At 44.4% G+C, this 12,187-nt stretch overlaps 2 protein-coding genes across 10 annotated transcripts in view; one reads left to right on the top strand and one right to left on the bottom strand.

Moving 5' to 3' along the window:
• The window catches only part of Aven (apoptosis and caspase activation inhibitor), a 137,833-nt gene extending 131,515 nt beyond the window's left edge, over positions 1-6,318 (top strand). Inside the window, exons 3-6 of the mRNA XM_050134446.1 lie at positions 389-459; positions 2,336-2,431; positions 4,976-5,312; positions 6,029-6,318. Coding sequence (XP_049990403.1) covers positions 389-459; positions 2,336-2,431; positions 4,976-5,312; positions 6,029-6,144 — 620 coding nt within the window. The 3' untranslated portion in view covers positions 6,145-6,318. The remainder of the gene's footprint in view (positions 1-388; positions 460-2,335; positions 2,432-4,975; positions 5,313-6,028) is intronic.
• Positions 6,319-6,598: 280 nt separating this feature from the next.
• The window catches only part of Ryr3 (ryanodine receptor 3), a 528,284-nt gene continuing 522,695 nt past the window's right edge, over positions 6,599-12,187 (bottom strand). For 7 of the 9 annotated variants that reach the window (XM_050134439.1, XM_050134436.1, XM_050134438.1 and 4 more), the window contains 5 exons: positions 10,852-11,008; positions 9,979-10,043; positions 9,497-9,597; positions 8,161-8,212; positions 6,599-7,435 (listed from right to left, as the gene is read on the bottom strand). In XM_050134439.1, coding sequence (XP_049990396.1) covers positions 7,340-7,435; positions 8,161-8,212; positions 9,497-9,597; positions 9,979-10,043; positions 10,852-11,008 — 471 coding nt within the window. In that variant the 3' untranslated portion in view covers positions 6,599-7,339. The other 2 variants (XR_007590437.1, XM_050134443.1) reach the window with 2 other exon arrangements.

The following is a 12,187-nucleotide window of genomic DNA, read 5'->3' as shown; positions in this document are numbered from 1 at the left end:
CTTCTTTTGAGAATTCTCTGTTCAGTTCAGTGTCCCATTTTTTAATTGGGTTAATTAGCATTTTAGAGTCTAGTTTCTTGAGTTCTCTATATATTTTGGAGATCAGACCTTTGTCTTTTGCGGGGTTGGTGAAGATCTTCTCCCAGTCAGTGGGTTGCCTTTTTGTCTTAGTGACAGTGTCCTTTGCTTTACAGAAGCTTCTCAGCTTTAGTAGGTCCCATTTATTCAATGTTGTCCTTAGTGTCTGTGCTGTCCTTTATGCTCTAAGATGGAAATAGAAACTGGATATCTTCTGTACAAAATTGCATATGTGTGTATATATGTATATATAAAATTATATATATATAAATTTATGTGTGTATTATATATCTATTTTTTCTATTCCTAGGGGACTCCTTCTCACAGTTCCGATTTGCTGAAGAGAAGGAATGGGATGGTGAAACATCATGTCCAAAACAGGTAAGAGAAATGTCTTGAATGTAGGTTAGCTCATGTCAAGGCCAAGGCCCCTCCCATTTCCATTATCGCAGAGATGAATCCCGTGGAAAAGAGCTCTAATCCATATGCATTTTATTCTCAGCTACCTGCTGGAGAGAGAACATGTACAGGGAACTACATAAGTTCTTCAGGTTCTTCAAGCTTGAGTTCATTTGGCCATCCCCGTGAATGTCTTATAGGTTGAGTTGTGAAGAAGGAAGTTAATGGTTGTGATTTTAACACAATAGATTGCTTTGCTATTTTTTCCCCGCCCCCCCCACCCCACATTCCTTCTTTAACTGCGTTTCTTTATTATCCTTCATCAAGTAGGGTAAATGTAGGAAATAAAAACAGGTCTGTAGAAGGCCTTCAGTCAGTCCTTAAACCACGAAGGTTGCGTTCACGAGTAAGAAATGGATTAGGTACTGAATTCCCACCCACCCCCATACAAATGCATGCCTGCATGCCAGAAGAGGGCACCAGGTCTCATTATAGATGGTTGTAAGCCACGATGTGGCTGCTGGGAACTGAACTCAGGACCTCTGAAAGAACACAGTGCTCTTAATCTCTGAGCCATCTCTCCAGCCCCAGCTCCCTGTAGCTTGAAACAGGATCTCTTATTGGACCTGGAACTTGCCGTTTTGGTTAGATTGGCTGGTCAGTAACCCCTGGGATCTGTTTTTCCCCCCACTTCCTATCAGACTGAGATTACAGATATGCACTGCCTGCCATGCTCAGCTTTTACGTGGGTGCTGGGGGACCCAGCTCAGGTCTGCGCTTGTGCAGCAGGCCCCACTTCCCACATTCCTGTCAGGGTTTTATTTCTTAAATATGTTATCTAATTTAGAGGTGAATTTCTTTGTTTCTTTTCTTTCTCTAGAGCAAACAATGCCAGTTAACATTGTCATTATGGCTTCCCAAAGACCTCGTCATTTCAGGATGGCTTTTAAGGGGCTGTGGGAAAACCAGATTGCTTACTCCGATGGATCCCCATGTTCTACTGTTTTATGAACTAGGGACTAATGCGGGCTTTCTGTGGCAGGCTCTGCTCTTGAGGTGCCAAGAACTGTGTTTCCATCTCTAATAATTTATAAACCTATCAACTTGAGATGCCCTACAATAGAGCTGCTAAGTGAGGGGATCTCTGGCTTTTTACCAATGTGGTTAGTAATTATAGGAAAAGACAGTCCTGGACTGACCTATGAAAGTCCCTGTCCAACACTGGTGGTGGATGGTGTTGGCCTCTGTGCTGGAAGTCATAATGACTACCTTTTAAGCTTTTGCTTCCCTTAGGTCACCAGGACACCTCCAAGGTAGCTAATAGGATAGTAGATAATCAGTCACTGGTTTGGCTATAGACTTAGCAGGGATGCTGGTTTGAGATAGTAGTGCAGGAACGTAGTAGCTTCATTCCTGGGTGGAAAGGGTCAAAGGAAGCTTTTAGTGCCACCGCCACACTGAGCGTAGCTGGCTAGAAAGAGGAAGTTGCTGTTTTCTGATTTGAAGAGAAACAGTGCTTACCCACCAGCTTGTTTGAGGGCACCTGGCAACCATGTCACCACCTAACCAGCTCTTCTCCCTTCTGCCTAGGACTAGCAGTCTGGGTTTAGGGGAAGTTTCTGGTCAGATTTCACTAAAATGCTAGTTTTCTTCCAGTTTTAGGGTTAGGGTATCAGCTTGGTGTGATGGTGAGCACTGCCCTAACTGTGTCTCTGAGTGAGCGAGCCGTGGGCTCAGTGTTTGGTAGAGAGACATCAAATGTCATTAAATGTGATTTATTATTGGACTCCTGGACAAAAACATCTCCAATGGATGATTTACTTACAGTTGTTTTACCCCCACCTCCACACCCATCTAGAATTCATCACTCTACTTGGACAGTGAGTCACTGGTTCGAGCCCTTCAACAGCTGCCCCTCTCAGTCCGGCTTAACGTTGCTGCAGAGTTGATCCAGGTAAAATCAGTCTGCCTACGCTCTGGGTTGGGGCAGAGGAAGAACCAAAGGGAAGAGTGCAGTCTGCAGGGTGTCTCAGCCTGAGCTTTTCTTGTCCATCATCAACTGAGGCCTCTTATTGAGGTGTTAACTTTTAACGTTGGAAGGAAAACAAAGCAGCTGTTTGACATTACTGTTGTGTTTTATATATGATACATTTTAGTGGATCAAATATAGAATTGAATGCAAGACTATAGCAGAGTATAAAGTCTGGCTATTACCACAAAATATCCAGGTACCAGGCTCTGAGTTGACACTAGGGACACAGTGGTGAGCAGGTGGATGTGGTTCCTCCTTCCCTGAGCTCAATCTACTGGAAAATATTGATACTAATCAGTTTAATGAAATAATTATAGAGAGGCATAGAAACAATGTGCCGTAAGAGCTTGTGGTAATGAAGCTGATGTATCATGGTGTGGCTAGGACTGGCTGGTTTCAGAAACAATGGATAAGCTGAGGTCCGAGGTGTGAGAACACATGAGCTGCAGTGAACAGGGATGGTGACCCAGGCAGGTCCACATTCATGAAAACAATCATAATACAGACTATGCTGGTGGAATAGAAGGCAGGTTAAGTGACTGGGGTGTGTATTCATGGCTGTGTCTGTGTGCTGAGTGACTGGGATGTGTTCATGGCTGTGTTTGTGTGCTGAGTGACTGGGGGGGTGGTGTTCATGGCTGTGTTTGTATGCTGAGTGACTGGGGTGTGTTCATGGCTGTGTTTGTGTGCTGAGTGACTGGGGGGGGTTGTTCATGGCTGTGTCTGTGTGCTGAGTGACTGGAATGTGTGTTCATGGCTCTGTTTGTGCTCTTAAGGCACAGTAGGGAAGCCATCTTATGAAAACTGTCACCTGGGTCCAGGTAAAAGACTTTCTCTCTCCTCTCTCCTCTCTCTCTCTCTCTCTCTCTCTCTCTCTCTCTCTCTCTCTCTCTCTCTCATACACACACACACACACACACACACACACACACACACACACGCACATCCATAGTCTTCAGGTCTGTTCTCTATTGCACTTATTGGTATCACTTAGGAAGTTAAAAAAAATAAAGGAAAACAACTTCCTTGTTCTCACAGAGATCCATGAAACAGTTGTATGCTGTGGGACAATGGTTTTACCATGTAAAGATTTGTTTTTTGTACTTGTTTAATAAAATGCTGATTGGCCAGTAGCCAGGCAGCAGGGTGACCAGGCAGGAAGCAGAGGCGGGCCAATGAGAACAGGAGAATTCTGGGAAGAGGAAAGATGCAATCTGGAGTTGTCACAGAGGAAGTCAGACACAAGAAGCAGAATGAGAATGCCTTGCTGATAAAGGTACCAAGCCATGTGGCTAACACAGACAAGAATTATGGGTTACTGTAAAGTGTAAGAATTAGTAAGAAGCCTGAGCTAATAGGCCAACTAGTTTATAATTAATGTAGACCTCTGTGTGTTTTTGGGGGGCTGAATGGCTGTGGGATTGAGCAGGATAGAAACCTGTCAACAAACATGTAGACCTCTATGTGTTTATTTGGGACTAAACGGCTGCAGGTCCAGGCGGGACAGAAATCACTGTTAACAGTTATAGGGTTAGCATAGAGAGGAGGACCACACCCTGGCTTTGCTTTGTACAACTGCAGTGCTGGGCATTGGTCTAGTTTACGCTTAAAAGGCCATGCTGAAGTAAATTTCTGAAAAATGTCTGAGGAGTTTCTAGCAGTCTACATCTTTCAATAAGAGTAGGGATCAGGTACTGTAGGGCACACTTTCTAACCTAGGCATTGTGGGTCCCTGCCATCCCTGTGGTGGCCTTACCTCAACCTCAGACTGAGACCTGTCATGGTCATATGGGAAGCCTTCGAAGCACAGCACAGACAGGGAAGAATGTACAGAGATATGTATGTGTAACTTTGGAATCGGCATCTACATGGATAGTCAGAACACTGTCAGGTCCTCTGAGGCCACTACACATGCCCACATGACAGCCATCACCCTGGCTTCTATTACTACAGTTTTACCTGGTTTTGAATTCTCTATAAAGTAGCCAAATAGTCTGTTTTCTTCACATTTGACATCTTGTATTCAAACAACAGTTGAGTTCTTTTCTTTTTGGCAAATGATCCTGCCCCTCTGTGTTCCTGCATCTCAGCACAGTGAACAAGTCTCCTTGGCTAATTACTTCTTAGTCACTTTTACAGATAGGTCATCCTTCATTATAGCCTTAAGTATCGATTCAAATAGACATGTGGTACAATTAGCTTTCAGAACAGGGATAGGAGGACATGGGCTTTTAATTCAACCTCTGAGTTAGTTAGCACATAATAGAGGGGGGTTGGGCAGAGGCTCAGCCCTACAATGTTTCCACAAAGTCTCTTTATCCTCCTTGGGGTCAGGAAGAGTGCTGTGGTGGGGCCCCAACAGGACGTACTTTGTGGGCTGTCACAGGATTGTATGGCTTCCTTAACTTCTTGTGCTTAGGCAGACAGGAGGACTCTACTAAATTCCGACATAATGCTCTTTTTCAGACCACAGTTCCCTTAGAACTTCCACAGGTGAAACCAAGGAGACCCGAGGATGGCAAGGAACCGGGCATGCAGTTAAGGGGACCCATCTCTGAGCTCAGATCTGCTGCTGGTAGTTGTTCCAGGTCTCTGGGCAAAGACAGTTTAAGACCAAGCCCTCTAGAAGGTTTGCAGAAAGCCCCCTTCCCGCCACACTCGGAGGCAGACCATCTGGAAGATGAACTGGACATGCTGCTGCACTTAGATGCACCTGTGAAAGAGGACAACAGACCCTGTCTGGACCAGACGTCTCAGGACCAGGAGCCAGAAAGAGATGGGCAGGTGGCCCAGGAGGAAACAGGCATGGCTTTCATTTCATTTCCCGTTCATCTGCTCAGTTGTGGTGTTTTTATGGGAGCAGTCCTACCGCATCACCTGCGCCACCCCTCTGTGCCTGTCATTGATCCAGCAGTGTCCCAGGCATCTCTTCCCCTGGGCAAATCACAGCTTCCCCTGAGCTGACCTTTCCAGCACTTTCTCTTACTCAATATCTCAAGCTTCCAAAGTGGCTACCAGCCCGGTTGCAGTATTAAACTTAAAGCTGCAAATTGAGCTGCTATAAAAGCCTTTCAGAGGAAGACCTTTTAATCGACTAGGCTGCAAACTGATTTGGTTTTTAAAGCAAAAGAATGTTTATATCTTGTAAATGTTCTGTGAGCTGGTAGTCCTTCTGATGTGATAGGCCTAAGATAACTGTCATATACAGAGCTCAGGAGTCATTCCGATGTTTCAGGATTGCATCAAAAGGAAAAGGACACTGAGCGATGCTGTTGGTCGTTGTGTTAAAACAAACTCAACACTTGTGAGCAGTGAAATTCATCTTCAGCCTAAATAGAAGAGCAAACCTGTGCCTTTGCTTATGTTGTTTAGATACTATTCGTTGTATCTTAGGGGGTGACAATCATGGAATTTCTTCCTTGTTACGGAGAAAGTAATATCCTCAAACAAACCCCCCAAAAGCCTTAACCCTCACCGTTGTAATTGATGAAGTGGCTAATGTTGATTTTATTTCCATAGTTCCTGAAAAGTCATCCATGACTGGAGAGAAAACTGTGGAGCCTGAACAGACAAGGACATCCAAAAATGTCACCGAGGAAGAGCTGGAAGACTGGCTGGACAGCATGATTTCCTGAGGAGGGGAAGGGGTACCAAGGGGGAATATGGGCCTGAAGCAAATTTTGGTTGCCTTCTAAGTGAGGGTGAGCTAATTTACCAGAATATCCCACGCTAACATGTACTGTTAATGCCTACAGCAGCCAATGCCTACCTCTGTTTCCGATGGCATCTGAATACATGTATGAGGCTTGCTTGGGGCTTTATTTTTGTTGTTACCTGACTTAGTCACCTAATTCTTTAAGGACAGGGGATGCCATAGCTACGTTTTTCCTGACATTATGGAATAACAGGTGCTAATTAAGGGAATATATACAAACAAGAGGCATGCAGTTGGTCAAAATAAACACCCTCTGGCCATTTTGTTTTGCCACAAAACCCATGGACTACTTGTCTCACGTCCCTGACTCCAGCCATCCTGCAGTAAAGGAACGGGAAGTGGTTACAAGAGGCCAAACCACGAACTGGCATGTGTTACTTTATTGCAGTGGGCACTTCATTTTATTGGAGGAGATTGACCTAAAACATGGCAGCTCCACTACTTACACAGGACCATAAAGCATCACTCAAGTTTGGTATAAGATTGGGATTTTTTCTGAAATTTCAGTCCAGTGCCTTTCTTCCAATGACAGCAGCTGTGAGGCTGTTACTGAAGAAATCGTGTGAGTAACCTTCAAGTACAGGTTCATAGGGTGAGACAGATCAGCACAGCTGTTAATGGAGTTGTCCTTCTGGAACACAAACATAAAAAACTTGCATAGCTATATCTAAAGAGATTTTTTTAAGGCACTTAATCGATATTTCAGGTTCGACAAAGTGTTGTTTTCTATTTCTTTAGCTGTTTAAAGCTTTTCAGGCTGAGTCTGGAAAGTCACTAGCAAGTACCATGGAAAAATTAGATTGCAGTTAACACAAGTTGAACATGGTTTTGTGTAGTTCTCCCCATCAGTTTCTGGCAGACCCCTCTTGCACGACAATTTAGGTGTTCAAGACTTCATATTTCTCTGAGCTGTTCCCAGGAACGAGTTGCTCTTAGAGCTGAGATCCCTGCGAGCAGTCGGGTGGAGTCCGTGACCGTTTGCCGTCCTTTGTCCACTGGGCACAAACGCCAGAGCAGTTTCCAAGTATGGATTTTTTTTTAAAGCAGTGTAAAAGAAGAATTATGTTGCATTAGAAGGTGACTGTCCAGAATCACGGCTTGTCTTGAACTCAGATTTACCCAAGCTGATCTTCATATTGCTTACGAAAGCAGTCGCCAGCTGGGAAGAAGTCCCAACACCTTTCCTGGTACATCTTCCACACATAAGATTCCTGAAACAGGGTAAACAAAGGGTACTTTGTGTTGAAACCTCGGTAAGCTAAGCCCGGTTTGTTTTTTGCTCTGTGTGGTTTCCTTTAGGGAGACCAATGGGAACTGATGTGAGGTCACATGGACATGTTCTCACGCTCTCCTCAGCCTGCTTGGTTTTGTGAGCTTTCCTTCCCATCATGGTGAAGGGGAGGAGGCAAACCTCGGGGGACTAAAAAGAAGGTGGGTTGAGGGGACACTTCATGTAAAGTTTTCCTAGGCATTGACGTCTGACTTTTGAGTATCTAGGCCCACCTTTCTTTTTCAGTTAGTCACAGGATTACTTGACACCGCTCTCACCACACCTCCACGTTCCTGCTGTCACCCACATGCAAGGCCGCGCTTTCTTGTGCTGTCTCTCCCGCTCTTTGTTCCAGCCGCCCACTCCATTCTTCGTTGTCTTTTCCTCTCTACTGTCCTCCCACCTCCAGCTATTTTATACAGAAGCAGTAAACACAATGGCTTGGAAAATGTGTTTGTTGGGAGGGATTATCAGGGGATCTTGGGGGAATAGACTGCAGTCACCATAGAGTTCTCACTTCTTACTAAGTAACAAAAACGGTGATGGGAAAAATGCATCTAAGAGACTACTTGCCTCAGATAGCCCCAAGTGTACTGCTCAGTTTTAAGACTTAGTAAAAGGAAGACGACACACCTAGTTCTTAGTTAGAAGCAGCTTGTCTCTTACCTGACCTGTGTGTTCTGTTTCATCCTTATTAATCAAATACATCAGAAAGAATCTGGAAAAAGAACAAATGGAGGAAAGGTAGGGTTTTTAAATTAAAAACAAAACAAAGATTAGTGTGCATGGTGGTGCTCACTTTTAATCCTAGCACTCGGGGGACAGAGGCAGGTGAGCTTCTAAGTTTGAGGCTAGCTTGGTCTACAGAACAAGTTCCAGAAAAGTCAGGAGTATGTAGAAAGGCCCTGTCTTGAAAACCACCCCACCCCAAAAAACTAAAACCAAACAGCAAAAAACTATATATGTGTGTGCCTGCAGGTGCCAGTAGAGTCTGAAAGAGAGCATTAGACATCCTGGAACTAGAATGACAGGCAGTTGTGTGCTGCCTGGGTGGGTGCTGGGAACTGAACCTGGGTCCTCTTCAAGAGCAACACGTGCTCTTAACAATTGAGCCATCCTTCCAGCCTGAGGTAGGTCTTACCCACACTGTCTAACATCATCTACTAAGATAAGTTGGAAATACGGTTTGAAAACTAGGAAGCCTGTACGAACCAGGGAAGCATTTCTGATGATGACAGATGCTCATCTCCAAGCCAAAGAGGAAGAGCCTTCCGAAGTCCTCCAAATTTGAGGTAAACCCACTTGCAAGCTATCTTGCTTACTATAAAAGAGAAGTCCGACCCTTTCCATAGCATTATCAATAGGCCTGTTTATCATGGTAAAAATTAGACTTGAAATCACACATCGAGGATGAGCCACGGACAGTGTTTGCTCTGTTCATACTCCTCCGCCCAGGAGACTGCTTTGTTTCTCACTGTGAAAATCTTGGGAAAGGCAGCGTGGTTTCACTTGTGCTAAATGATCAAAGATTTGACTCTGTCTGTGACACACAAGTGTTGTGCACTCTCAGTTCATATTATATGACTTCAGAGATGCTTTCTAGAAGTCGCATCTACTTGGGGAAAGGAGAACATGATACTGATAAAGGAAGAGAAAGTGGAGAAAGTGTCTTGCATGGTAGCAGAGCCTGAGCCCCAAACCTCGAGTTTTCACACTAGTACTAGATTTTATCTTGGGTCCTGGCACACAGATGGCTCTAACGGTGACAGCTTCTTCCTTTCCCTCTTCTGTCATACTGAAGACCTGGGCCAGTGTAACCTTCTTTTCCTGGCACATTTATTTAGCTGGCAGATCACCACACAGAGTGTTCCAGATCACCACACAGAGGTGTTCCTTTACTACCTCTTCCAAACAGAAAGGGAGAAATGACATGAGCAGACTGGACTTTGTGACAGTTATTTTGTTTTGCCCTGAAGATGACATCCTTCACCAGACTACTTACAAGTAATTGGCCAAGTTGTGCTCTTGCAGTGTATGTGTTTCAAAACCATGAGGGGTTGTGTCAAAGTAGTCATTGCCAATGCCACAGATGAAGCATTTCGTCTATGAAAACAAACATAAAAGGAAACCACCTTAGTACGCATAGCTGCAGAGGAAGGAAAACCGCTAACAGCCTGCCGAACTGGGGACAAGGAAAACTGCCTTCCTGTTTAATGCTTTGGGCTAATATGCCTTTATTCATCCCACCTTTCTAGCTGAAGATGCTGCTCCCTCCAGTATGAGACAGGAGGCAGCAGTGTGTCAGGCATGGCGGGGTGAAGCTCACAGGGCATTAGTGCCCAGGGCTGGTAGCTTGGTGCAGAGAAAGCGAGACAACAGGCATGGGAAGATTTAGTAGTTTTGCTTAGGGACGGCCCTAATTAATAGCCCTGTCTATGGTTTGAGGAACCCGTGTGGGGTTGAAATAAGTAGAAAGAACGGTACCTCCATGTCCTCACGTACTTGTTCCTGCTGGTCTCTCAGCTCTCCAAAAGCATCAATAATCAGACCTGGGTTTTTAAATACAAAGGACAGAGTACCCTCTCCGTATCATAGTCTCAGGGGAGAAGTGGCAGAGCCCATTTTGATTTGTCAAAAAAAAAATTATCAAACTGAGCTTGTCTGTTACAGCAAAATTAAAAGGGAAAGGGCTATGTTTTCAAGCACTTGGTTGAAGCTAGTCAGTTCTTATGGCTTCTCTTCCTGTGCCTCAGTGCTGACAGCTGCTTCCCTTAACTCTTTCTTCTCCTGATCCCCCGGATGTCAATCACGTGTTCTCATTGTTTTTGATCAATGTCTTCCCTCATCGTCTTTGCTTCTGAGTCCTCAACACTTAAATATCAGCACCACATTTCAGCATGACTCAAATTAAATTCATCATCTTTGCTTCTTCAGTTCTTAGCAAACTGTTGACTAAAATATCAGTACCTTCCTATCTGCTCTAAAAGACAATAAGACATGTCATATCTTTATAGCTCCTTTCTCTCCTGTTTCCCACCTCTCTGCATGAGAGAACAAAGAAAAGGGTAAGGCAACCACAGGAGACATCTAGGAAGCAGAAGGGATGAAGACATAATTTAGGGTGAGGAGTACTCTGTGCATGCCCTCAAGTTTCTTGAAATTGTCTAGGGGGCTCTTTGGCTCTCTATATACAAGAATTCACAGACAATAAGTGCTCAGTGAATTGTTAAATTGACAAGTTAGAGGAATTAGGGAAAAAAAACTTCTTTGTAAAACAATCACTTGATGTATATAGAAAAGCAAAACAAACTAGATGTATTTAATCCAGCTCCTATGTACTGTAATTGACAACCATACCTTGAATGATGGCCAGCAAGATGACAATGACAAAGAAGAAGAAGGTAATGTCAAAGACGATGCGATACATCTCGTAAGGGTCACCAGCAGGGTCTTCGATTTCATCACCAATGCCGCCACCCGCTCTGACTCCCACATACATGTGGAAGAGGTAGCACTAGGGAAGATGGTGGTGGCAGTTCAGGTGAAAGGGGAATGGCTCTCCAGGAGCATGGTCACTTCACACTACACATCTGAGCATGACAGTCCTGAACTGGGAACAGGAACTATCTTCAGTGATGCTGGCCTTTGCTGTCCACTGCACCCAGATTGCTGTCTACCAGGGTGGAAAAATTCCTATTTTTGAAAACCTACTTTGAATTGCGATGCATATAATAAAAGGTTGGTAAGGCCTGATGGTATGGCATATACCAGCTATTGGCTTTGTCTTGTCGAACTTCAAGACTGCCAGCCTGATTTTTAGGCTCTACTTCTTTATCCTCTGCATATTTTCCAAGAATTTCCATCAAGTATGGGCTGAGCATCCCTAACCTGAAATCAGAATGTTTTTAAACATAAAACTGTTCAAATGCCATCATGACACCTCCTCAGGTCCAACATTCACCACCTGACCTAACATCATGTTCACTGTCAAAGTACATCTTAAATACACTTGTGTAAAATTGCTTTCAGACTTTGGCTTTAAAATATAAAGGGAGCTGATGAATTTCATGTTTAGATTTTGGTCCTACTTTTTAAGACATAGGATATGTGCAGGTATTCCCCAATCTGAAGCACTTATGGTCCCAAGAATTTGGATAAGGAACACTCAACACACCCAACCTGCAATCGACTTTCTTTAACACATGTGTTTATATTTATCTGAGCACTGCTTCATTTAGCCAGCCACATGTATCCTTTCCCCCCACCAGTGGCCTTAGGCTCACAGAGAAGGGGCAAATCCAGAGCAGGGAGCAGCCGGAAGCCAGGCACCAGGTGCACCGGTGTTCTGATGACTGGCATTGCTGCCTTGTCCCAAGATAGCATAAGGGGAGTTTTAGCCAATAAGCATTACCTGTTTATAGAGAAATGCTCCAGACCTTTACCTAGCATGTCTTTCCCTGAAGTTAGACTGTGATAAGCCCTAGAAGAGATGCCACTGCTACCTCCACAGCATGTGTCCCCCCCAGCTGTGCCTCTCATTCCGACAGGGCCAGACAGGATCCCCTACACCTGACAGACACCGCCTTATCCTGCTGCGTCATGCTCTTAGCCTTTGGTATCTGTCTTGAAAGAAGCCAGATGAATGGCTGAAATAAGGATCTCTCATCTTTGGAACTTCACTCCCAGTTTTCAG

The sequence above is a fragment of the Alexandromys fortis genome, unplaced genomic scaffold (assembly GCF_014885135.2).
Source record: "Alexandromys fortis isolate MF-2015 unplaced genomic scaffold, M_Fortis_MF-2015_v1.1 scaffold_6, whole genome shotgun sequence".
Taxonomy (NCBI): Eukaryota; Metazoa; Chordata; class Mammalia; order Rodentia; family Cricetidae; genus Alexandromys; species Alexandromys fortis.
The sequence above is the reverse complement of the archived record's forward strand: the minus strand, read 5'-3'. Positions and strand labels throughout refer to the sequence as shown.